The sequence below is a fragment of the Pieris rapae genome, chromosome 15 (genome assembly GCF_905147795.1).
Source record: "Pieris rapae chromosome 15, ilPieRapa1.1, whole genome shotgun sequence".
NCBI classification, from domain to species: Eukaryota; Metazoa; Arthropoda; class Insecta; order Lepidoptera; family Pieridae; genus Pieris; species Pieris rapae.
This window is the reverse complement of record NC_059523.1, coordinates 8,263,970-8,291,852: the sequence shown is the minus strand read 5'-3', so window position 1 is coordinate 8,291,852 and position 27,883 is coordinate 8,263,970. Positions and strand designations below refer to the sequence as shown.

The 27,883-nt window shown below is 31.7% G+C and overlaps 1 protein-coding gene across 1 annotated transcript; it reads right to left on the bottom strand.

Moving 5' to 3' along the window:
* Nucleotides 1-122: 122 nt before the first annotated feature.
* LOC110996626 (chaoptin-like) lies at nucleotides 123-27,045 on the bottom strand. Its single transcript, XM_022264388.2, has 6 exons — nucleotides 26,865-27,045; nucleotides 7,005-7,181; nucleotides 5,274-5,418; nucleotides 4,666-4,776; nucleotides 1,428-4,420; nucleotides 123-646 (listed from the first exon to the last, which is right to left on the bottom strand). The coding sequence occupies exons 2-6, from the start codon at nucleotides 7,177-7,179 to the stop codon at nucleotides 360-362; spliced, it is 3,711 nt and encodes a 1,236-aa protein (XP_022120080.2). The 5' UTR covers nucleotides 7,180-7,181; nucleotides 26,865-27,045; the 3' UTR covers nucleotides 123-359.
* Between the last annotated feature and the right edge of the window lie 838 nt (nucleotides 27,046-27,883).

Below are 27,883 nucleotides of genomic sequence, written 5' to 3'. Positions count from 1 at the left end.
AGTGTAACAAAGTTCACTTTATATTAAACTATCAAAGAAAATTAAACAACCAAATATTTAGGAAAAATATTTAATTCACATATTTACATAATATATTACAGTGTCATATGACAATTCATATGGACATTAACTGTCAATAAAAACAACATTAAAATTTGACTAATTAAATTAGGTACAAAAGTTGACTGGAGTGGCTTACGAAATATCTAAACGAAACAATTATAATCTACATCTATTACAGAAAAATAAGAATATATTTTACGTATAAAATTGATTACACGTAATAGGTATACAATGCTTACTATCTGATAAATTCTACAATTGGTTGACTACGTATGTACACTTTTCTACTAGTTTTATCACCTAAGAATGAGGATCCACAAACAAAACGTCATTTTGTAAATGAAACTGGAGTAGTTAGGCTGAGCGTCACTCGAGAGAGCACTAGCATGGCATTCGGCCTCATCCGCGCGTAGCTGTAACAACGGAACTTGTCGTCCTGCCTGATCAGTGCAGGTTGCAGTGTGGACAGCTCTTCTTAATTCGGAGCCAGCTTCGTTCTCTTGCAACCATCTGCGAAGCCACGCCCCGAGCCAGGCCAAACCGCACTCGCAGCGTAACGGGTTCCCGGTGAGAATTAAACCACCTAAACAGTGACAAGGGTTTACTTATTTATTATTCAACCCCAATTTTCCTCTTCGAGATTGTGGCGTATTAAGAATTAAATCTCATTACCAAGATCCATCTGTTGATAGTTTCGGTTAATAAATAAATACGATTTGGCTGATGATGAAATAATATAATTTCATTAATATAATGCGATAGTTATACTTTCATGTTAATTCTTTTACTTATATTTAATTATTTATTTATCAACTTTACATTAGAATATAATGGCGGCCTTATCGCTTTCGAAGGATCTCTTCCAGGCAACCTATGTGAGTGAAGAAAGAAAAATGTTTTCAATTACATACGGTAGGCAAGAAGTGCAAAATTACATATTACATTTAGTTATTAAGTAGAAACTAAACAGGAATAAAAAAAATCTAAACCAATATTGGATCCGTGAAAAACAAAAAGTAAAAAGTGCACATGATTCACGAAAATCTAAATTAAGATCAGTCTCACGTCAGTGAGTAGTTAGTACGAATTTTAGGGATGTGGACAGGTAATGTTTGTACAGAATAAATTTAAAGTAAGATAGATTATATTAATTCATCATCACAAAACAATTGTTTCGCAGATTTTGAAACTAATTACCATAACACCAAGCTATATCCGTAGTTGAATATTAAATTAATTCCGGCGGATAATCTATCAATATATGTACAATTTTTAAAAAACAGTTTTGACTTTTAAATCGATAGTTTTTCTATTTGTATTTTCGCATGATGAAATGTTATCAAAGTTCAGCAATATGTTCGTACCTGAAAGCAATTTTGTCGCTACGTGACTCCAGCTCGTAAAATTTGGGTAGAAGATAGCCGGATTAAGCCTAGCGATTTGATTGTAACTGATGTCTATGCCCAGTTGTGGTATTTGCCCGAGGTGCTTCATAAATGCAGGAGGAAGTTTTGATATTGACGTCTCCGTGATTTTGATAAATATCTCTTGGCTGCTTGCGAACGGCTCGAATGCATCGTCGTGTATCCTCTCCAAATTGATGCCCCTTATTTCTAAATATCGCAATTTTCTCGCGTCAATTCCATGCAGCTGCTCATTCATTGTTTTATCTTTCCAATGTATTACTAATTTATACAGTGAGGGAAGCGAGGAAGTAATGTTTGCGAGCCGGAAAGTGGAATGATTTATTGCGGACCAAGTTTGAAGATGCAGGGAGCGTAGGGAAGTTAAGGGACGGAAAGAATCTTGGTCAATGATATCAATGTACTTAAGACCATTTAAATTTAAATGTGACAAGTCGTGCAAGCCTTTAAAACTGTTAGGCGTTATTCTTACAACGGGATTATATGAAACATCTAATATCTTGAGATTTCTCAAATGTATCCACATCTTTGGCACTAAAGAAGTTAGTCTGTTATGGCTTATGTCTAAGCGACGAAGGTTCACTAATCGTTTAACATCAGTCTCTTTAAAACTGTTAATGTAATTAGAAGTCAAATTGAGACTCGTTAAGTTCGTTAAAGGTAGATAAGGCACCGACTTTAAACTTATGTTTGCAAGATTCAAATGCCTTAAGTTGGGAAGGTTGTGAAACAGCTCCTTAAAGTTTGCCTTTATAGAGTTGAAACTTAAGTCCAAGCGACGTAAGCCACCAAGACTGGAAAACGTGTTATCAGATAGTACCGTTAGCAGATTGCCTCCTAAGCTAAGGCTTGATAGGAATTGTGTGTTCCGAAATATGTTACCGTCTAAATATTCTATCCTATTGCCAGTAAAATCTAGGTGTCGTAATGTAAAACCTATTTGCGACAGAGCTGTGACAGGAAACAGCGATATCTCGTTAAAACCTAAATCTAAATGCTCTATTATAGTGTTTTTGAAGATATCTCTAGGCAGCAGTCTAATGTTATTGTGGTCCATTTTTAGGTATCGTAGTTTTCTTAAATTATAAAATTGTTCCACAGATAACTGCGATATTGCATTGAATGAGAGGTCTAATATTTGCAAGGACACTAAATCGGAGAATGATTTTCTTTTTATTACACTAATGCTGTTTTTATGTAAATCTAAAATTTCTAGGAAGGCGGACTGACCGAACGCTTCGCTTACAATGTGCGTGATTTTATTATGCGATAGTATGACATGTCTTATCGTATATTCTACAGCGATAAAAAAATTTGTTGGCACCTCGTAAAAATCATTGTAAGAGCCGTCAAAAATATTAATAGAAATAGGAGTATCTCCTTCTATAAATCTTATTATATTCCTGCTTACATTTACAGTAAAAGTTACGTATTCGTTGGAGACATTATGTAACGAGTTGAGATACAAATAACTTAAGTTGTTACATTGAAGTTCCAGTATCTCCAGTTTGGGTAAATTAGCGAATGCCTTTGTCTCCATCGAGTCAATTATATTGCTCGCGAGAGATAAATATCGTAAATTAGATAAGTTGGAAAAGGTATATTTCGTCAAGTTACTGATTTTGTTGAATGATAAATCCAAATTTGTTAATTCTGGGGTACGACTAAAACTTTGTTTACTTATAGAACTTAGAAAATTATATGACATTCTTAAATTGCTAATAGTCGAAGAAACATTACTACTGTGGTCATCTATCACTATTTCTATAATTCTATTGTAATCTAAATTTAAATACTTTAGAAATGGATACGCTGCAAGCTCGCTTATTTTAAGGATGTGAAAATCGTTATTGTCAAACGATAACCAACTGAGATTTTCAAACCCATCGTCGACTTCGATCGGAAAGTATCCACTGAAGAGAGTTGAAGACGACTCTAAAACGTGCAGGGAGCCCGATAAATTAGAGAACGACTGTGGATGTACATAGTACAGGTCGTTAAAGCTTAAATTGATTTCTTTCACTGGCAGGCTAACAGGAAATACATTATTATTTATCTGTGCAATTCTGTTACCTTTCAAGTTTATAGTCCCCAGGGAAGTCGACCAATCTCGGAATTCATTGGGCAGCAAATTAGATATCTTATTGTAGCTAAGGTCGAGATAACGAATCGAACCGGGCTCGAGAGCGTGGAGGGTGGAAGGCATGGAAGTTAGGAAGTTCCCGGCAAGCGACAGCGTCTGAATACGAGCCGGCAATGGAGGTGCCTCCTCCAACTCATTGTAGGCTAAAGATAAATGACGCAGTCGCAAAACCTGCGCTAGACTGTCCGGCAAATAGGACAATTTGTTGTGCTCTATTTCTAAATGCTCGAGCGAGTTCTTCAACGATAAAAATAAGTCTCGCGATATCGACGTCAGTTTATTATAGGAAATTGACAAACGCTCTATTCGATTGTTCAGAAATACCGACTTTGGTATCGTGATCAAATCGTTCAGGTCTAAAATTATCTGTCTGATTTGAATTTCTCGGAATAGGTTGATTTCTATGTCTGCTTTTAATTTGTTATTACTCAAATCCAATTTCTCCAATCGTTTTGTTTTATTGTGTAGACAAGTGTCATTCGTGTGAAATGTAATTAAATTATGACGTAGGTGTAATATTTGCAGTCTAGGGAGGTTAAATATTAAATCACAGGAGATGCCGTATAGGAAGTTATTCGATAACTTTAGGACCGTGAGGGACTGGGGCAAGGAATCATAACTGATGCTCCGTAAATAATTGCCCTCCAAGTCTAACTGCAACAGGTGAGTAAGAGTGGAGAGAGCTTGGGGTTCCAAATGTGATATTTGATTATTACTCAATGATAAACTAGTTAGTGTATCTTCTAAGTAGTGCCATCTCACTTCTGGTCCGATATGTGATATTAAATTGCTGAAATAAAAGTGTTGAAAGTTAAAGACCCGTTTGTACTGAACATACAAAAAAAAACTTTGAAGTTGTTGACTAAGTTAATAACGACGCTCTTTGAGACTGCAGTAAGGGTACAGGAAGTGTTAGTTTACTGATATTTAAGACTCTAAATGCTTAGAGATTCTATTTTATATCAAATTATATTAATATACGTTAAAATACCAAAAAGCGCCTTTCATAGTTATTCAAATGTAATTTATACGCACTTTTGTAAATTGAGCCAATTCAAAACTCTCAAATCATTTAGGCCTTGTTCCGGTATTTCTGTAAATTCGTTGTAACCAAGGTCTAAAGAGGCCAAGGAACTGGCCATTGAGCTGAAAAAAAAAACACATATTAAAAAGTTAAAGTAAATAAACGGGCACTCTACTCGTTTCATTGCAAAATGGGATTCTATATATACTCCGCAATAAAATTGTCGCTGCGCGGTGGAACATTGTCTATTATAAATAGTTATTAATATTTTTTATTTTTATGAAGATATAAAATCATGGATGGACCGTGAAATTAAAGCTCTCAAACATTGGGTCCAAGAGTTGTATATAAATCTTATTGACATATAATTAGTTTAAGGGTCTGTTTCACAATGTCCGGATTAGTTCCAAATAAGCTATTTATTACTTATTGGTAGGGTAAACAGTATTTTTGCGTTTCACGACTGTCAGCGCTATTCGTCATAAAACGCGAAGTATCTTTAATAATTAGAATAATTTATGTGTTGCTATTGGTACTTTATCCATACATTGTGAAATAGGCCCTAAAACTAGTTTTTTAATTTTTTAACTTGTGTATAATAAAACACTCCAATGTTTACCTTAATGCATGGGCTTCGATGTAGTGTAGTTTATTCGCTACTAAAACTAATGTTTGTAAATGTAATCCATCCAGTGCACTTTCAGTAATTATTTCTAAATTTGACATACTTATATCTAAGTGTTGAAGCTCTACCCGAGGCCATTCTGAAAATAAAATATTCTCAATACAGAAACTAAAAGTCACTAAAATAGAATTGAAAAAAAAACAAATGAATATGTTTGAAAGAGTTATTTATACCATCTTTAAATTTTCCGCAAATGAAATCAATGATCAGAGTAGACAAATCACTCTTCGGATTCAATTCAGAGTAAAATTATAAAAATAGTAACGTAAAATATAATAGCTACTTAACTATTTGAACGATCTTTAAGTATTGGCTTTAGGAAAGTCTTGAATAGGGAATTGCCTCTATCGGCCAATTTACCTATTTTTAGATCTACTTTGGCCTTTATGCCTGAAATAGTTCTTTACAAATTTGTATTAAAATGGCAAATACATATTTCGTTGCTTACTATCTTAAAAAAAATCATGCATTACATTTTGTTTTTGAGTAAAATTTGTGTTTTAACATTTTTTTGAAAATAAAAATACTTCCACCTAGTTAACAAATAAATACAGAAGTATCAATTGAACTTTATTAATCGATTTTAAGTTTTTTTTAAACAAAATGAAAATGAATATTGCTTAGAAATTATATCAGGCACCAAGGTCCTTAGTGGTTTTTGGTGTTTTCATAAGTATCCTTTATTCATAATGTTTAAGCAATAAATAAATAAAATATATATCAAAACCTTGAAATACCTAAAAAGCTCACTAATTAGCCGCACTAATAAGTGTAATCAATATAATTACATATACATATCACACAATAATTATTTTTAATTAAAACCTTTCATTCTGACTACATTAAATAATATCTTTGAAGCATTGTTTTAAGCAAGATTTTTGTTATATCGGTTTATAACGGAAGCAATAATTGTAACATAGTTTTTAACTGACATGTTTACGTCTACATTTAACCCATATAAGCCGGGCCATTAACATCGTTACTAATTTTAAGAGAATATTTTCTTCGAGCAAAGAATTTAATGTCGGTTGTATTTTGTGAACGGCAGGCTAGTTCTTTATCACTACTTTGGGCTCTGCTGTAAAGCCTAGGTCATCAAACACAACGTTTATTGCTTGTTTAATAGCTACGGAGGCGTTTTCACTTCAATATATTCTGTACTTTCCAGAACTTTAACTTTGCATTATACTGTGAGTGATATTAAATGAGTAATTTAATATACATTAAGGATGAACACATGTTGTAAAATTCATATTTGAAATCACGACATAGATGCCCACCATTTTGACTACCATCGCTTCATTTTACACAACAAAGTTATGCACCCAGCGTTGTTATATTTTACTATTCGCTTGCTATTATTTCATTTCATTTCTAACTTAACTTATCATAAATTTGATTATTGTTATAATTCACGTAAATAATTATAATGTGTCGTGTCATTTTATATAATCAATAAAAGCCAACAATGTCAATGCCATAAAAGTGGAGTTTACTAAAAACCATGGGATTTATTAATGATGTCATAAAGTTAAGACTACTTCTAATTTTAAATTTAAGTAAAAAAAAATATCTCATCCCTTACCAAATGTCTGTATTAAAAAAACAAGTTTACTCGCTGATATAATAACTAAAGACATAAAAAAATAAATGAAAAAATACCTGGAAATCTATGCAATGGCACGGCTGTGCAGGACATATGCGCAGTCCTGCAGGAACAAAGGGGGCTTGCTGAGCAGGGCTCCAATCGTTCGGGGGCCAAGGCTCCCACCACGATGCAAGCGGCCAGAGCCGCCAAACGCAGCGCATGCCGCCCACTACCATCGCCCAAAACCATCACTGAAACAAGATATTGCTGAAATAAAATATTTTATTGTATCGAACAGTATTAGCCAAATATCCTTGTGACAAAACTACAAAAGGATCCCCTTTGACCAGCTTAGCCTCAGCTTAACAATAGATAGATTCTTCAAAAAGTAAGAAATTGTTTTGATTCAACGGATATATTGATTTTCATAAAGGTTAATTCATTTCATACATAAATGCGTCAAGTATCAAATAACTAATTGTATTTTATATATATACAGACAGACAGATTTTTTTATGTACGAAGGTTGATATTATAGTTGTGAATATTAAAGAAGTTTATTTTATACCTTTACTTATGGGCATAATATGTTGTAACGTCATTTTAGCGTTTCGCTATTAATACTGAGAGAATGCCTTGAATTCTTAAAGTAAATATGCTCTCGCTTACTCCAAACTGAATTTCATGAAATTGAATTTGCCTTTTAGGTTTCATGGAATACTAAAAGAAAAATGTTGTGGTATAATATAGCCGTTTTCTACTATGTGTGACTATTTCACAACATTTTTCTTTTATGTAACGAAGGGAGATGTTTAGAAGAACTTATTGTAATTATTACATACACGCTTTTATAAGATACCTTTAAAAATACAGAAAACAAAATGATACAATATAAATTATGTGTGTGTCGTCCTTTCTCAGTGTACAAGAAGTGGACTCCTGGTGTGACGTTGTTAACACAGATGTAGGACTATTACTAATTATTGTTTTATTATTATTGTACTAGTAAACAATTTAGACTTATACGCCGCAAATTCGACATCTATACGAAGTCGTTAATTATTCATATAATAGCAACCTTATTATAAAGCATGAAGCGTCCCGAAGACGATGTTATTTCCATATAAAATGAAGTGTAACCATAGTGACTATATATACGTATAGACGGAATATAATTTACTTTTGGTTAAAAGTGTTTTGTACGATGTAGAATCTTTATAGAGATGATGCTTCGACTGTCCTCGTTACTCATCTAAATTTCCGTACGTCTGGCAAAAAACATATATAGTAGAAATAAAGATAAACAAAATATGGAGTTTATAATCAATTAATTTATTAAAAGCTGAGGTAAAATTAATAACAATCGTAATTACAATTAAAAATATTATTTGCAAATTATGCCCAGATTCAAGGAATCCGATGTTGGAGATTTTATACGTAAAATTGGGAACTAAATCCTTTATTAATTTTAAATAATTAATGAGCACGGCTCTATTAATTAAGGAGCTGCTATTTAAAGCTGAAATTTCAGCAGTTTCTTCGGCTCGAAATCCGAAATGAATTTTACTAAAGATTTTTAGTTAACCGGGCCAGAGCTAAGATTAACAAGTTGAAGTGTCCTTGACCTGTTTCAGTTTTCGTGGCAAATTGCTTAGAATTTCTTTAACAATACTGATATTTCTAGTTGTGCTGATTTTTAAGCTATTGCATAGATTTTAGCGCGACGACCGAATCAAGAAATTCCGTAACGAAAATCAACCTAACACACGATTACGTAATATAGGTTCGGCATATACGCGTTAGAGCGGGACAGAACGTCTGAGTCTGAACGATAGATTAAATTAGACTATTATAGAAGTTGAAATCGAAGTGGGCTGGGCAAGATATAAGAGGAAGTAAGCAGAAACGGTCCAATAAACAGAAAGGTGTAAAGAAAAGTCCCCAGAGGGGTCCCCAAAGATCCCTAGCTGGGGATCGAACCTACAACTTTTCTTTGACTTGACTTTTATTTTGCACCGCTGTGCACCAATGGACTTTCTTTATATGTACGCATTTAACATTTGCTCGAACGGCGAAGGAAAATCATCGCGTGAAAACCGACGTGTGTCAAGCACCGATCACCTACTTGCCTATTAGATTTAAAACATGATCATGAACCAGATTCCAAGGCCAAGACCTAAAGAGGTTGTAGCGTCAGTGATTTATTTTAAAGGCTTTATTATATATTATTAAGACGTTCGTACTTATTTATCTCTATGGCAACTTACATAGTTTAAAACGAAATATGTTATTTTAACTTCATAAAAAGTTTTTATAGTGTGTATGTTGAAGAAAAAGTCGATCTATCAGGACGATCAGCGACATTTAAATTTTAGCCTAATAGGATTTTTATACTACTTGCATCTTAATAAACTGATTAAAACTTTTTAATATTTAATATCACACTAAGAAAAAAATGTTTGCATTAAGTTAGTCTCTACAAGATATTACATTATATTCAATCTTTAATTTTCAGTTTTGGAAGTGCAAAGACAGTCTAATTTTATTTTTAATATTATTTTTCCTTGTGTAATATGCAGAATGCAGGTTTAATAATTATTTGTTGAAGAAATACTAGTAATTAAAACATAATTTTTAAAAACATTATAAAATTAAGGTACTTGTTAAATAATTTTCAGAATAATAAACGGATTAACTCTTAACATAAAAATCCATTCATATTTCAGCGTGCTTTATTGCATTACAGCAATTGAAAAATGTGATTAAATACAGCAAAATATTTATTTTACGAATTCACGCTATTTAAAGTCGAGCCAGGCTTTATTGAGTAAATGTTTATTTGCATATGACACGTAGGGAATCATTAAAGAGTCATTTATGTAACAGTCATCTGAAAAGTGTTCTGAAATAGAATTATTCAAAACCCTCATCACGTACACTAAAATATCACGTACGTATAAATAAATTTAAATGAAACTGGCTCAAAATATACACGCGTTTTCATGCAATAAAATTTAGCGGGTGATAGATAAATAGGGTTAGGTAAAACGTCCCCAAGTAATGATGGGTACAATTTTGGTGGCTTGGAACAAAATTAATAATTAAAAAAAATGGATAGTTTTATCTGATGATTCATGTAATAGTTGACATATGATGTGATAGTTTCTACCCTTTTACTTTTCAGAATTAGTTGACTAGTTAAAATAATGTATTTAATATGAGTAAACTATATGATATATTGAGAGACAAACAATATTTATTTATTTTTTATTTATTCACACTTCGTTGCAAAGAAATACAAATAACACAATACATAAAAATACAAGGGATGCAACGGGCGGCCTTATCGCTAACAAGCGATCTCTTCCAGGCAACGCTAGTAAGAAAAGAAACAAAAAATAAAAATGATGAGTGCAAAAAGTGCATAACCAGAAGTTATATAAAAAAATTATTTATTTAAATTTATAGAACCTTAATCTAGAGAAAATAAAAAAAAACAATATTAATAACTAACTAAAACTAAAAAGCTAATCTTAAGGATTCATAGATATCATCTTAGATAGCGTATAGTGATGTAATACAAAAGTAGAGGAAATATTATGAGGAAATATAATTAAACAGGTCACGATTAATCAGGATAGGATAAGGTTAGGAAATGTTCATATAGATGAGTTTTAAAAGAATACCTACAACGCCGATAGGCTTTTGAGTCTGTATTCAACCTTTAAGAAAACGCTTTTTCTTGAAGAAAGTAAGGTACAAAAGGTAGCTACTAAAACGGAATGCCTAGTCGAGGTGATACCGATGGAATTTTGCTATATTGTTAGTTATGCGATTAAGGGCCTGTTTCACAATGTCCGGATAAGTTCCAAATAAGCTACTTATTTGTAGGATAAACAGTATTTTTGCGTTTCACGACTGTCAGATAGCGCTATTTGTCATGAAATGCCAAGTATCTTATTCGGATTTTTTATCTTTCGAATAATTTATGTGTTGCATAGCTATTTGGCACTTTATCCATACATTGTGAAACAGGCCCTTAGGAATATAAGTTTAGTTATTAAGTGAGTTATTTTGGAATTCTATCGTATTAGTAGTTACTGTTAAGATAAAAAAATGTAAAATAAATAAATAAAAAATTTGCATTCTGCCTTTACATCCGATGATGCAAGTAAAAGTCAACTAAATTAATTTTTGAATGCTGTATAAGGTTGTTATAAACTTAACAGAACCTACACATATCTAAATATAATCCAAAAATCCATAGGGTTAATGTTTCCACGCCATGAGAGTAAATTTGCAAATCATTTGCAAACTTATTTGCATAAGAAAAGCAATGCACAAATGTAGTCTTTGAATCGTGCTGCGGTGCTCGCGTTCTAGCAACTTCTGGCGAGCTTCCAAATTTTATTTCCTCTACTATTACCTCGTGACAGCGTGAAAATAATTCAATAGTGTGGAAACAATTTCTTTTATATATTAGGCAGCGTTATTACATTCTGTATTTTCAATGAAAAACCACGTTTCTTACTTCATATGTAAGGCACATTTGAGGGTTTTTAATAGCAAAAGGTATAGTGGGAATACAACCCTTCACTGATTACTGGCAGAACTAGTAACTAATACAGTCAAAACCGTTTACAACGACATCGTTAAGAACGACATATCGGTTATATTGACCAAAATCAAAGGTCCCGGCTTAATTCTATTGTATTAGGTTCTTAATAATAACGTGCTTGATATTTACGTCTATCGATTTTTTTCGACCAAATATTAGTAGTATCTTCAATGTTGTTATAACAGGTTTTGACTGCATTAATTTTACACAAACTTTGAATTACTTAAAATTAAATTTCTTGTTTGGAGAATATTTGTCCCGGAAAGTCCCGAGTTTAACTCCCGGCGAATACACATTCGTTTTGACCTGGAACCGAACTAGAGACTTTAGAAACTATTCATGTAAAAGTTACTTCAATCCCACCCGAAAGCAATTAAAATTAAGCAATATCTTCCAAACTTGTCTTATTCTGAAAGTGAACACATTTTTCTCATACAGCAGTAGTTGAATTAAAAAATTGTAAGTGTTACCAAGAATTTACTAAGCCAAGTATCTTAAATAATTAATATGTATAGACTAGCTAGTCTCTTCCATTCGACATCCTACTGTGGTGGTTAGTGGACTTTTTCTTTTAACTATTCACCCTTTTTAAGAAGTATAATAAATTGTATTCTTTCATTATTTTACACTTCGTCGGCATAACACTTATCACATTTATCTTACAAACGTTCACAATTGAACACCTTACGAGTGAGTCTACAAAAGCCCTCTGTCAGTTGTGACACGTTTCGAATTCTCCTGCGATGGTTTAAGCGAATGCACTTTGATTAATCTATGAAGATCTTTGGCGACAAGATGACTTAATATTTATCTAATGCCATAACTGACGCACACACGTTGACCCCATTTCCCTTTGGGTTTTTTAGAGGCTTTACATAGATCGATAGTGATTATGGCCCAGATGAATGCCCTAAAATTTGCCGCGGCCGCAAATCTATTTAACAATCGACATCTGCTATGCAGCTGCAACTTATAATGAGGCGTATAATATTATGTCGTGTCTGTTATTGCAGCAAAAGTTTTGGTTACGCTTAGTTTGCGCTACGAACTTATTTCTGCCTTTATTAGCTGCATGTTTGTGCAATATTTTATGTAACTGTTGGTTAAATAGTTTTGCTGCGCCGTACGTTAAGCTAATACAGAAAATGATTGTTATAATATCAGATTTACTTTGAGCCCCGGTTTCTGAAATATGCGCATTTGAGATGGCCTAAATAGAAAACGCATTACTCGTACGGTAAATATAAACATTGCGAAGAAATCGACGATGTTTGACAGCCATAGAAGGATATTATAAAGGAAATGTATCAAATATTCAACCTGAAGCTATGACCCATAGAGAGTAGATCCACTGTATTATTCATACGCTATAATACGACTCGCTTCAGAAATTGAAGTTATTTGTGAAATAAATTCATGAAAGGTTATTATAATCAACAACAATCTTTGTTTTTTAGTCAACACTTTCCTTACACTCGCTATAATTTAATAGAATTTTGTAAAACTGAAAAGACCGGTATTACTTTTTTATGTAATAGAAGGCAAACGGTCACACATGGACACTAACGTAGGATCGCAAGTGCGCTGCCGGCCTTGTTCGCTCTTTTCTTGAAGGACCCTAAGAAAAATTAGTACGGCAATACTTCAGTGGGCAGCTTAAAAGGCCGGCAACGCACTCGCGAGCCCTCTAGCATTGAGAGTGTCCATGGGCGGCGGTATTACTTAACATCAAGTGAGCTCCTTGCTTGCCCCCTGTTCTATAAAAAATTGAGACTGTAAGTAGTGTTCTTTGACCTTATGTGAAAAATCCTTATTAGTATACTATGTTAGACTTAAATTACCTATTAGTCTTAAGTTAGACTAGATCCTAATATTCCATGATGTCTTAGTAAAGACATCATGGAATATTGGAATGTTTAAATGCTATAAAATTCTATATGTCGCATGAAAATGACTAAAATTTCAAACTTATATTAGTGCTTCAATAATTTCTGTTCTTGCTAAGTTTTACTATGACAATTAAGAAACTGTTTTATAGAACGAGAACTGTTAACAAATTCCGTATTGATGAAAAACTTTTGAGAGTACCTAGTTTCATCTACGCTACTCGGGCGGATACTTAAAGGCAAATTACTCGGTAATTTAAAATTCTTGGCGCGATTCATGAATAATATATTACCACTAATGTTCTGTATAACGAAGTCATTTTGTAGAGTTATTTTTATAATAAGTAGTTGCATAGTTTTAGTAGCCTGAATTAAACGGACCACGTTTTTATGAGTAACAAAGTGTTATTAAGGCGCAAGATCACTGTGCCATAGACTCCACCTAAGCATATTTTTTTTTATATTTTTTTTTATTGATAAAGTTTGCCAACGCTCTTCACACTGACACATTGGTAAAAACAAACACAAAATACATTTTTTAATGTGACAAGCACTTAGAGGCAAATGTGACATGAAAAAATGTTCATAATATATATTGCTAATATTGGATCTCTTTTAGTTAGTTTTTAATTTTCTATGTGAGTAATTATTTGAATATTTAATTAATAAGCGGCGCTGAAAATATTGATATCAACAACTCCAACAGGGCGTATGTGCCATCCTTGTGGCTATACCACAAAGTATGAGGTTATTCTTGCTATACATGTTTATGTTAAATGTATTTGTTCTTACTGATAGTGCTATTGTTTATATCTGGATTGATATTTCAAAGTTTTGACGAGCAGGTGTGTTATCTCCGCTTATCACTTTGGGGAAAAGGTGTATGGAACAAAAAATATGATAAAACAAGGAAATAAATGATGTTAATAAATTTTAAGAAATCCTTTATAATAAATTGAGGAACCATTTGTCAGAGTAGGCAAATGTATATTGTTTAAACTGAATGGAGATAAGTCTACTTCAAACGCAGGGAAATAGTTACCTAGTATCTGGCCATATTTAATAATATAGTACCAGGATGACCGGTTTTGCTCGGTATATTTAATTATTTAAGTACGAATTACATACAAATAAAATTACTGTTTTATTTGCTGGAATAGCTTTAGTATTGTTGTGTCGTTAAAGAAAATAAAAAACAAATAGTATTATTATTCGCCGATCGTTGTCAGGCAGAGTCATTTTTCAGTTTAAATTGGGACTACTCAAACGCCACCTTTTTGTTATTTTACTTCCAATAAAAAAAAGTAAGTTTATGCTTAAGTTGATAACACACGAATAAAATGACATTTTCTAGAAATGATTCCTAGCTACTTGGATTTATCGCCACCGAAACCCTCCGTATACTAAATTTGATGAAAATCGTTGGAGCCGATTCCGACATTCCAATGATATATATATATACAAGAGTTGCTCGTTTAATGCTATGCTATTATAAACCTATATTTATGGATTTAAAAATATAAAGGTTTATAACAGAACAGGTGTTCGAAGGGTGGAGCTATAAAAACAACAATGTCTATTTCCAAGTCTAATTTAAATAACAAATAGAGTACAGAGAATTCAAATTAAGCGAGCTTAAACTAAACCTTTAGTTGTGTCGAAACACGAAACATGGCACCGAAACCAGGGTACAGACAAGGTATTAACAAAGTGCTAACTGTAAGTATATAACAGTGCTTTTATTTCATGTTTACTCGGAATGTTTCGGGTAATTAAAGACTTGCAGCTTGTTCGTTTACACGGTGATGTAATAGCCAGCAAAATGAAGTCAATTATTGGGTAATCTATTGATCAAGTAAAGCAAAATTTTCTTTTGAAATTTTGATAGATAAACTGTAGTTTTATAATAGTTCAAACAGCTTACTAAGGTTCTTTTTTAAATGTGATTCATCTCAACTTTAGTCCGATACTAGCTATAATTATAAGTGGCAAAGTATATTTGAAAAGTCTCCTCACTCTATATAAAGTGACACCGCCGCCCAGAAATGGGCATGTTAGATAACCAGGAGATTCGCGAATGTGGTCCCGGCTTGTTCGTTTCTTCTATACTTCACAGCCGAACTTTAATTGGAAAATCGACATTTGTATAAAGATTATTTATGTATAATCAACATATTATTTAAAATACGTCTAATTAAAGGAAAGTACTAAAATAAAACAATATAACTTTCTCGTGTTGCTTTGCTCGTTGCCAACCCCTTTGTAAAAGATACGGCTGCCTTCGTCTCCAGCTAAGAAAATGGCGTGAGAGAATTTAGTGCCTAGGTTTTGCCTTTTTTTTTTATATTATACATGTTGGTTGTCAACTAAGCTGTTGCATATTGCTTAATTTCTTAAATGATTTCGTTGCTATTTTCTAGATTCTGCCTTAACTCATGTTGGAAGCCTGAATTATACTTCTATCAGTTAAAGATCCTTGTAGTCTTTCTTTTGAAAACCCCGTCTTCTCGTTTTTATGTTAAAGAAATTATTAAAGTGAAAGTTTTATTATCGTCTCAAACTTTTTGGTCTGTGTGCCGCATGTCACGTGACGGTCGGCCGCGGAGTAGGGATAAAGTGAAAGGCGCTCATCTTAGCAGGCAAGGCCAATATGGCGGCGCACATATTGTGTAGTGTATAGACTATTATTCATTTGTGCCAGTGCTCCACGCTTTTTTAACATGTGTATATAATCTAATTTAGATTATTTAATTGTTAAGTATTATGTATGTCGTACTTTCTAAGACACAATTCAATAAAAATATTAGTTGGAGACTTAGTCTACTTTTATTAGTCCCATTATCATTCCAATTTTCCAGATTGATAAAGCGGTTTTATACCCTTAATTGAATTTAATATTATTTCAAAATATTTTAGTTAAATGTCTATAATGTGAAAAAAGTTTCACTTTTACCGTGGTTTCATAAAACCACACCACACTTTGTTTATTAAATATATATAAAGGTTACATTTATTGTTCCTATATTACATAGTTGTAATATTTTCAAGATTCTGTTCAAAATTTAGTTCCTATCTAGTCCGTCCATCGTATTGAGCTGCGTCTCATTTCCTTACCATTTTCCTAGTCATTATGTTTTTATTATATGTAGACATTTAATAATGCAAATAAAGAGAACTGAATATTCATCAGCGTCGACCTTAAATCTAAATAAAATGGAAATGAAAAAAAAAAACAACCAAATGAAAGAAATTAAAAATGAATGCTACCGTAAGCGGAGAGCTTATAACGAAGAAACGGAAAATAATTGTGAGTAGAAATGTTAACGACAATCTGTGGTCTGTTTAAAACAAACAGCAAGTATTTTAATCTATTCTTAATTTAATCTGTGGCAGTCGGTGAAAATTTATTTCCGATTATTCCGATGAAATCATACTATTGACCACTTGTATTTCGTTAATAATTTATTTTTGTACCGAATTGTTAATAAATTAATTATAGTGGTGACTAATCGAACTTGAATTCGTATATGCGGTGATTTTATTTCAACTATGTATTTGCGTTCCCACGAGAATGTAGGGGCTTGTTCTTTTTTCACCATGCTTACTGCTAATAGAGGCAAATCTTTGCTCAAAATGTCATGCGGAACACGATGTAATCGCTTAAGCTTCTTACAAACGTTGTGTAAACAAAAAACTTGGCGATTAAAAAGAGTGGTGGAGTGTTACCCAGTTCCTCTCTTCCGTTCTACGCCCTTCATTTGAGAACTTTTATTCTCAATTATTAGCATTTAAATGTACTAATTTTTGACGTTCATAACTGTACATTATGTTACCTAAAAGAATAAATGATGATTTTGAATTTTCATTTTTTTCGTAAATAAATATTTTAGTATAAATAGGTAAATCTGCATTATTATTATGGTATCCCAATTTCCATATCATATAGATCAGGTTTTTTTGATATGGATGGGCAGGAGGCTCATCTGATGTTAAGTGATACCTCTATGGACACTCTCAATGCCAGAGGGCTCGCGAGTGCGTTGCCGGCCTTTAAAGAAATCGCATATACAGACAAACATTTTATTTATTTGTCATAATTACAAAACTTCCTTATTTATAAGTATCACAGTTTCTCCGTGATCTATCTAACTTTAAGACCTAGTTCGATGACAAGTAAAAGTTCTAGTATTTAGACGGTCAGTTACTTGTCATAATTATGATCAATACATGTAACAAGTGGTTGTCTGGAAGAAATCGCTCGGAAGCGATAAGGCCGCCAGTTTCTTTTCATTAAATTATGTTTTTTTTTTCTTTTATGTAATGCAACGAAGTGTTAATAAATAAATAAATAATAAATACATATAAATATATATGTCCTATGGAAAGTTTTTTCAGGCTTAAAAAACACCACTTTATATGAGAGAACATCAATGTTATTACGTAAAGATATATTTTAATTTTATTTCAAAAGTAATAAACTTTAGATTTAATTTAATAATGTGGTATACGCCAAGCAATAAATTTGGAAACACTAACCTCATGAACATATTTTCAAAGGCTTTTCGGCTTGAAAAAGGTCAGACAGAAATGTTATTTCTAAATGTAGTTCATACGAAAATGTATGTTATAATCTTAAACTACAAACATTTTATCAGTAATACCAAAAAATGTTTACGTCACTAATCTTTAAATAAAATATAACGTTAGTATGATTAATTACGTGCATTTTAGTACATCATTTATAAAATAGCGTGTAAAAATTAATCTCAGAGATACTGGATTAGATTGCTGAACCAATAATTTGGTACCTAATCCCTAGAAAATAATGACTAATTAAACAAATGAATGAATCAGAGACCATTATTGTCATATTAAGTTGTTCTATGATCTTTGGAAAATTGTAACTTGTGTATTAAAATCATGAATGCTTCTTATATAACTGTTAATATATATTAAAAGCTATTTTTGTCAAATCAAACTTTTCGTCATGTATGACGTGGGGTCAAGAAATGCGTCATTGACTTGATATTTGACCGTTCTACCGCTTTTATTGTACGTGAATCAAAACAAAAGAGCAAACGCGCAAACTTTAACGATTTTTTAGTAATCAAGCTACAAGGCAGACATGATGATGATTCAATGACTAATCATATAACAGATATTTTTGGTAGCCTACAATAGCGATCGAGTTGAAATAGGAAAGCATTCTTTCAACTCGTAAGATTATTACTATAATATCCTTAATCACTCACTGTTGATGAAGCAAGTATCTGCATGGAAAACGGAATTCAAATAAAGCCTTAATTAAAAAAATATATTTTAGGAATCAAAGCACTAAATTCAAAGCATATATATGTATTTGTGTAAGGTGATATGTTTGGTATCAATATGGTCCTTACAGGGAAATAATATGCTTATGATATACAATATATTTCAAAGAACGCCTGCAGGGATATTGAGTGTTCCTAAAACTTCGTTCATATCCTTGGAACATTCGCAAATTATTTAAATTCATAAAAATGATTTAAAAAGTAATTTACTAAAGTGTTTAAAATTTTGACAAAATTTCACATGGGTTATTTTTCTTTTCAAATGTGCTGACTGGTTAACATTAAATCTTGTTTTAAAACATGTTTTTAGTTAATCTCGGTGTTTAGAGTTTTCATAAATATATTCTTTGTTAAAATATATATGTCAGTGGCGTTTATATTAATGCTAATCGTAGACTCGTAGGCGAAGAAGTTTCATACTAATAAGTACCCAAATACAGCTTCCGTTTCCTTCCGCAGTTTTTTTTAATATTATATTATTCGTATTTAAGCGTATTCGTATATTATTTATACGACTAGTTATATTTTATTATTTTATGTTTTTTTTTTAATTTAACCTTTTAGAAGTAAAATATCCGGTTTTATTTACGTAAATAGAATAAATGAAAAAGTGTGTATTTAGTGCATAAACTTAGAATATAATATTAATGAGAATTAATGTTAAGGTCATGAATGCAAATTAATTAATTAAACGAAAATCTACGTATACTTACCCAGGTTAAACTGTCACGAAATCCGATGATACATAATCCACCCCCACTCGACAGCATTTAATTTTTTATTGATGGCATTTTAATGGTTTCAAGCACGATCGTTTCATTCGACACTTGGATGATGAATGACTATGGAAATAAAATTTATTTGCTAAAACGCAATTTGGCAAGTTTAATTCGAGTAGAAAGTATTATTGTGAAATTGATTTTTAAGAGATCGCTGTTTGCTTAAAAGGATGAAAGTTTACGAAAGTTTAAGATTCTGCTTACACTTTGTACATTTATGAGAACACTAGTGGCGTAATAGGCTCGTACGGCCGGACATATATTTTTATTTGTATTTTAACTCCTCCGAATTGGCTCGACTGATTTTAGTAAAATTTTGTATGCATATCGTTTAGATCTGTAAATCGGACATCTCAATTCCCTAAATGTTAAATGTAGTCTACTCCTACGTTTTTATTTTTATCTTAAGCAGAAACGAAGTTTGTTTGCTAGTTTTAATATAAATGAATAAATTGGACCCCGGCATCGTGTAAGGCAAATTACTGTATACAACAGGTAATGACTTAGATGTTTAGTAGGTTAATATATATTAAAAAAAATCCTTCATTATAGTTACTATAATAGATATTTTATTGCGATACTCGCGTATAAGAAATTGTGTGTTTATAACTTAATTATACTGTGAGTTTTGGCGCCAGTGATCGATATTGCAAGCAGCATTGATGCAGAGGATGGGGAACGTGATTGATGCTATATCGAAATCAGGCTATAAAGCAACTGCAACCTGTTTTTGCGTAGATCGAGCTTTCGAATAGACATATTAGGGCCGGAGATTGATTACTATTACAAATATATCTTTACGATGAGATCTTACTAGCTCCATTTAGTACCTATATTTTAACAACCATTTTAGACATAGACATAGACATATTATTTAACACAACACACACACATAAATACACAACACAGCAGTAATCAAAGAGAAAAAATTAAATAAAAGATATAAAGATAAGTATATTATTTTTTTCCTTTTCCCCTTCGGCTCGTCTCAAGCATATATTGCGTGTGTGCTGTGGCTGTAAATGGCCCTGGCTCAGCATTATGCTGAGGAGCAGAGTGTTCCACAGCGCTGGTCATTCTGCCAGAGACCACATCAGCTAGTTTGCGCCTCAATCGCAAAAAAAAGAATATATTAATACTAAGTAGGAAATGATAATAATAGTATTATTGAAACTTGGCAATATCGGTAACAAAGTCTTGTGTAATATGGTGTGAAGTAAATAGGTAAAATTGAAGGTTAAAATAAGAATAATTGTTAAGTTTTATTATTACAATTTTTTTTTGGCGGATTAAAAACTAGATTTCGTGGGATTTTTGTTGAGTTAATAGATTTTCGTAGACTTTGACAGTAAAGTAATATATAGGTGTCTTTGTTTAATATAACAGGGGCCAAACGGGTAGGAGGCTCACCTCATGTTAAGTGATACCGCCGCCCATGAAGACTCTCGATGATAGAGGGCTCGCGAGTGCGTTGCCGGCCTTTTAAGAATTTGTACACTGTTTTTTTGAAGGACCCTAAGTCGAATTGGTTTGAAAATACTTCACTGTGATTCTCTGGTGACTGGTGAGGAAACGTTAAGTAGATTTCAAATATAAATAGTATGTTTAACTATGAATTACAATGTAATAATTGTGAAACCATTAAAAAAAATAGTAGATTGTTTATAATATCTATATAGTTCCGGACATTTAGGCTCTGTGTGCAATCCGTCATTTAAGGAAGGGATATTGGCGGAATCTGTTGCAACTGACAGCTGACGCATGACGTACGATGTGTCCATAGACAACTTAGGAACATAGCACTGGAAACGTGATGTCTATACCACAGACTAGCTACTGCCAATATAGGCAATGCTAAATATACATTCATTAGATGAGTAATACATATATATGTAATTAATATACACGTGAAATAAGATCTTTATTAGATTAAATTTGAACATTTGAATTAAATAGAGAACAATAGAGCACGCATTTTTACCATTATAAAGTTTCTTTCAAACTTATAATGTCAAGGATGCAAAGTTTATTGTAAGATAGGGAAGTTAACTATCGGAAATTCGGCAGGCGCACAGTATACAGGAATTCCCACGCTTATCCAATGACACCCGTCCTTTGAATTGACTAATGGACTACGAATCGTTTCACACTAGTATTATTAATACTGGAGTTAAATGCGCAGTGACTTTTGTATTCCTTTATTGTATTGGCTTGCTAATGTACTAATGAAATTACTTAAGTCATACACTTTCAGTAACTGGATTGTATTAAAGCAAATTAGCCATATTACAAAGCATGGTGACTTTTAATAATTCTTGCGTGCTGCTAACTCGTGTTATGTATTTAATGGATTCCTTTTTTATAGAAATATTTTTGCTCTTCGTTGCACAGTAATTTGAATTGACTAACCAATACTTATAGATCCATATATTAAGTGTTAAGTAGTTTATTTCGTAACACGAGGCTTTTCAATACATACAATACTCGTATTGACTAAATATGGAGGGTTAAGAGTGGGGTAAATATATTTATCATATTATTTTGTTTGGAATTGGCATTCAAAAAAAAAAAATATTTTAGGTATAAATGTGATTTGAAATAAGCCATGATTGTAATATTTTCAAGATTACATGTTATACGTTAAATTAATTTTAAATTACGTAAAATATTTTCTGGACTTAAAAATCTAGAACTCTTTATAAAAACTATCAGGAACTATAGAACTATTATGTGTTCTGCCCGAACTGTTTTTTGTGTTCTGCTAGTAAGTATTCTGCTAATTTCATAGACACGAGAGGAGAGGGGTTTTAATAGGGGCGAGAACGTCATCAGTAATTGTTTACTTTTTTACACATATTACCCACACATTGTTTATGCTGGAAACCGAAATGCATAAAGGGTACCTACAAAAACTTAATACGTTTATAACTATTTTTTTGAAAGCTTTACCTTATTTTCCTGACAAGAGGGGGAGGGGGAATTGAAGTAAATCTGCTTACGTCATTATTTAACGGCTACTAAGCATTAGGATTGAAGATTTACAAATTATTCGTGAAACTCATACAAAATAAACGTAAACCATTAATTTAATTATTCATAAATATAAATAAAACGGAAATAATAAATTTATCATTATATCGATTTTATTCGGGATCTTCAAAATAGATACATTCGTACGTTTTGTCTGGTTTGCTTTGTTTACATTTTTATAAAAGTAAACAATGTTGTGTTCTTTTGCAAAATGTTTATATAAATGTTTGTTCAATGCTTTCTATCATCTTTAGTTTTTACAGACACTCTTAAATACCTTCTCTTTACTTCCAGCGGAAACGAGACTTGAGAAGAAAATAAACAATACGATCCCGCTTTATTTCAGCACTCAGTTATAGCATTGTAGTTGAGTTTGTCGTCCATGAAAGAGTAATCCTCAGTACAATGAGCTAGCATCTTAGCGTGTATAGTGGCGCTCAACGTGAGTCCATGTACTTATAACAAAGTTTATCTAACAGCTCTAGATATGATATGACTAACAGCTCTATATGATATACTAGTCGATGCCCACGACTTCGTTTACATAGAATAAAGTTTATTTTAAGGTAAAAAAATATCTAATTGCTTTTCCATTTATGATATTATAAACTACCTTTAACTCAGCGCCATCTGTTAGAATTGTATCAAATAATAAACAAATGTTTATGTTATCGTAATTTTAGTAAGGATGCCTATTTTTTTTGAAAATGAAATATAGCCTATGTCACTCAGGAATGATGTAGCTTTCCAACAGTGAAAGAATTTTTCAAATCTGCCAAGTAGTTTCGGAGCCTATTCAATTCATACAAACAAACAAAAAATCAAACCTTTCCTCTTTATAATATTAGTATAGAATAGCAAAATGTTCACATATATTACATATTGTTTATAGATTGTTATGTTTACAAGGGTTGCCTGGACGGAGTCGTTTGTATCAGATATGAATGAACACAGTCTTTTATTTAAGTATTTTGTGGAAACATTGTAAACAGAAGTTATATGTATTAAATTTGGAACTTTTGATTAGAAGATATATCTTATAAACATGTTGTATGAACTCAAAAACTTGGCGATTAAAAAAGTGTAATGTTATATGTATATACATCTATTTCTGTATTGTGCTGTGAATCTTCTTAATAAATAAATAAATAAATGTAAAATTAGAAGCATTTTATGAATATTTTTTTGACGATCATAAGTGTACGTTGTGTTATCTATATGAATAAATGATATTGAATTTGAATTTGAGTAGTAGTGTATTATTTGATAATTTTAGGTTATACAGTTGTTTAAGATAGTAGAATATTTAATACTGGATTGTACGACAATTGTGACCGCAATAACATAAACAAAAAAATATAGTTTATCAATAACATCAACGGAAAACCTCGCCAATTTTGTTTATGTATTTGTCTACGCCTACTTTTGTTATTACAAATATTTCCTATCGCCTACGCCTAAGTTAAACTTTAATATCAAAATAACCACAATAAAACCATTATGATAATGGAAAAAATAAAGATAGTATGTCTTATATCATCAGTATTTTTGTAAGCTCTCAATTAGATTTTGATTCATTAAATACCTATTTTTAAAATAAAATTAAGACATTGGGTTTCACTAAAACTGCAAAATAATTTAAAATTACAAAAATAAATGTAAAAGGTAAGAAGGCAGGAAATGTACATGTCAGTGTTATAACCTAAACCTTATGATTTCTTGTGCAATAAATAAATTTATTTTGATTTAATTAAGTTATTGTACGATAGAATAATAAACGTAGAAAACTAGATTATACTTGCTTTTTTTATTAAAACTAGTACTTATCCGCTTATATTTTCGGATCGGTTTTAGAGAAAGCATTGTTGGATGCCTAATTCGCTGTTTTGCTAATATTTTTTTCTGCTTGACAAAAATATTTTCATTGTATTTTATCTTGTGTATATTTTAATTGCATTTTTTAATATCTCTTTTGTGATACTTAAGTTTACTTAAATTGCCATAAATTTTAGATAGAAAGTTTGTAAAATATTATGTCGTAGAGTTACTACTACTATACTTCTATGTATGTTGTGGTAAACTTTAAAAAATAAATAAACTAAAAACATCATTCTGTCTTCGAAATTTCAAAATATACCGTTGTGTTTTGTTTTCAAGCAATTAGCATATTGTTTTCGTAAAATTAACAACTTCGCTACAGATGTACCATTGAATATTAATATCTTTAAAACCACAGAGTAATCAAGCATCGTTAGCAGATAGTAAATTTCGTTGCTACCGACCTCTGGTAATGTGTCTATGTAATAATTAATAGACGAATGGAATTTCTCTTTGAGCTCACCATCAAAATAATTTCCACTCCCCGTAACTAACGACGCATAATGTATCTACATTTTTTAAATCTACAGCGGAAATCTCATATTTATGTTCTATGTAAAATACGAAACGCTGTGAGGAACGATATAAATAAAACTGAATCAGCGACTTGTATAACTTCCGACTATGAATATCCAAAGTGTTGCATATTTTTAAATAAAGGATTTTTATAATAAATATAAGATACTGTGAGATGTATATTATGTGACTATTAAATTAATACCAGATACTTACGGTTTATATAGCATCGAGTTAGAACCTGGGAAAACCGCAGGGCTAAATGATAATTGATAAGATTTGTTCAAAATTAAATGATATGACTATAGAAGCTTTTGTTAGACAATACTATTATTATATAAAATCTCTCTCTATTCAATCGGCAGCTCATCTTTGAGCGCCATGGTCAACAACGAAGCATCAGATTATACAATTAGATAAATTCAAAATTCAAAAATCATTTATTCATGTTGGAAATATAATGTACACTTATGAACGTCAAAATAAGAAATATATAGTAAATGCTTATAATTTTACATTTACTATCAGTTCTCAAATCAAGGGTGTAGAATGGAAGAGAAGAACTGGCAATAAACTCTCCACCACTCTTTTTAATCGCCAAGTTTTTTCTTTTACACAACGTTTGTAAGGAGCTGCATCCATTAACCCATTTTCCATAGACATCTTTAGTAATACAAAATAAGAAATAAATTAAAAACAAAGATTTGTCCTCTATCAGCAGGAGGCATGGTGAAATAGGAGCACGCACTTACATACTCGTGAGAACAATATAACGTGTATTATAAAGAAAATAAAACTAAGGACTTTAAATAAACATTAACTGACCAGAATATTAGCAAATAAATTTCTTTTTTACCCTTGATGACTATGACTATGAAATAAAAAACGAATTTATTTTGCACCATTATTAAGATTAACTCGTTCTATCAAATTCTTGAATATTTCTATTATTAATATAATGGAATTTGGATATTGGCAAGAGCAGCAAAGGCATACGCCGTATACTCGCATTGAAATTTGTATGTAAATTACCTAAGTCATATATAATATAAATTACCTATTAGCATATGGTTTTAATCAACTTAATCTTAAGAGTTCGTCGCGCGATTTGATTAATTATTCAGAAGGAATGCGTTTACATTATTAAACATATTCTACGGGCAGAATATATCCTTTTGACGTTTAAAGAATTAGCGACATAAAATTAATACGAAGTACTGGCAAGCGACAGTGAAACTCAATATAATATTCCGTTATAGATCACGAGATGTAGTTAAGGAGTTTTGGTAATTATAATTAGCTTCGAACAGCTTTAATCAACATAATTAATATCTTAATTGTGAATATAATAAAATTAATTATGATTATAATGAGAATACAATTTTAAGAATACCAATCTTGAGCTTATTAATTTACATACATTAAATATTTTATACATTTCGTTCTAATAAGTTATAAGTTCTAATATATTAAGCAGATTGTAATACATATATTTAAACATAACGCAGTTAAAGGACGCGTGAAAAGTGTAGGAATGTACATGAAACGCTTTTGTATAATTTCGGCAATAATTAAACTGACCACTATCTGTTTAAAATTAATTAATTGGGATTTTACTCATTAAAACTGCGCCTAGTTCAAGAGGCTATTTGTTACAAACTGGGGCTCGTAGATGAGCTAACGAACTAGGGCTTGATGAATTGGTGTTCTAAATACATGATGTAGTATCCATTCCGGCTATAAACTAACTTTCAATTATTACACCAACTGATTAATAACGGTACTGCAATTTACTACCCAAAACTATTCTATTTCAAACTAATAATTTTTAAAAATAGAATTTCGTTACTCGTTTTCAAAAATGGCATTTGCCAGTTATGAATTTAAAAATACTTACGAATAGTTAAAAATCACATCACTCAACACAAGTTCCAAATTCAAAGTTTAGCTACACGTGAACGTTTGCCGCAACTATCCGTCACTCGCGGATGCCTGCAGTGCCTTTAATTGATAACGAAACATTTTGAACTTGCCGGGTCGCTGTATAGGGCCTGAGTACGGCACATACGTCCGTTCAGTCGCTCAGGAGGTTTCATACTGAATTTCGTAGCCTACAAAGGCCGCTTTGGGCAGGCGCCGCCCGCCTTTCATCTTCCACCTCAGCTACCTGGCCAGTTGTGTTCAACTATGCCGTAGTTATTTCGTACTTCCCCAATATTTCTATAAACGGAATAATATTAATATTTCCATATCCAAGAATAATAAATCATAAAAAAATTATATTACTGTGTATCGAAAAATATTTTTTAGTGAAATATAGGGTAGTAATTGTTTTAGATTGCAGCTTTAAAACGTAATTGGTATGACATCGGTAAATATTTTATAAGGTATACCCGAGAATTTGACCGAGCGCTCAATTATTCAATAGATTTTTAGCGATAAAATGTTAAAAAATTTTATATAAAAAAACGGCTTTATTTAATACAATTTTCAGATTTTTAAATTAAGACATTTGTTATTTTGACTGCTGCTAGAATGCGAAACCTGGTCTGTACGGCAGTTGAAGACGTATTTTGGTTTTATAGTAAGGTTGGCTTGAAGTGGATATAGCTCATGCTTTGACAGCAGGCTGATGCGGAAAAGCCTCCTCTACTAGGTATATTTTAAAATGGTATGTGTTTTCATTTGTTTTTATTTATAATGTAGTATCAAATTAAATTTCGAACAGCTCGTTAAAGATGTCGAAACTTCTTTGGTATAAATCTAATTGAAAATGTATCTAAAAAATGTTTATACGGTTATCGTGAGTTCTTTATATTTAAAAAACTTAAACAATATATACGCGAATACATAATTATATAATACTATTCATTCTCGTTTGTATTCGTTAAAGATTAAAAGAGGTAAGATTGGTGG

Coding starts and splice junctions, on each gene's coding strand:
- LOC110996626 (XM_022264388.2), bottom strand. CDS start 7,179: ATGGTTTTGGGCGATGGTAGTGGGCGGCATGCGCTGCGTTTGGCGGCT. Junction 5,419..7,004: donor GCCATTGCATAGATTTCCAG/GTATTTTTTCAT, acceptor TTTTATTTTCAG/AATGGCCTCGGGTAGAGCTT. Junction 647..1,427: donor AGCGACAAAATTGCTTTCAG/GTACGAACATAT, acceptor GTCACTGTTTAG/GTGGTTTAATTCTCACCGGG.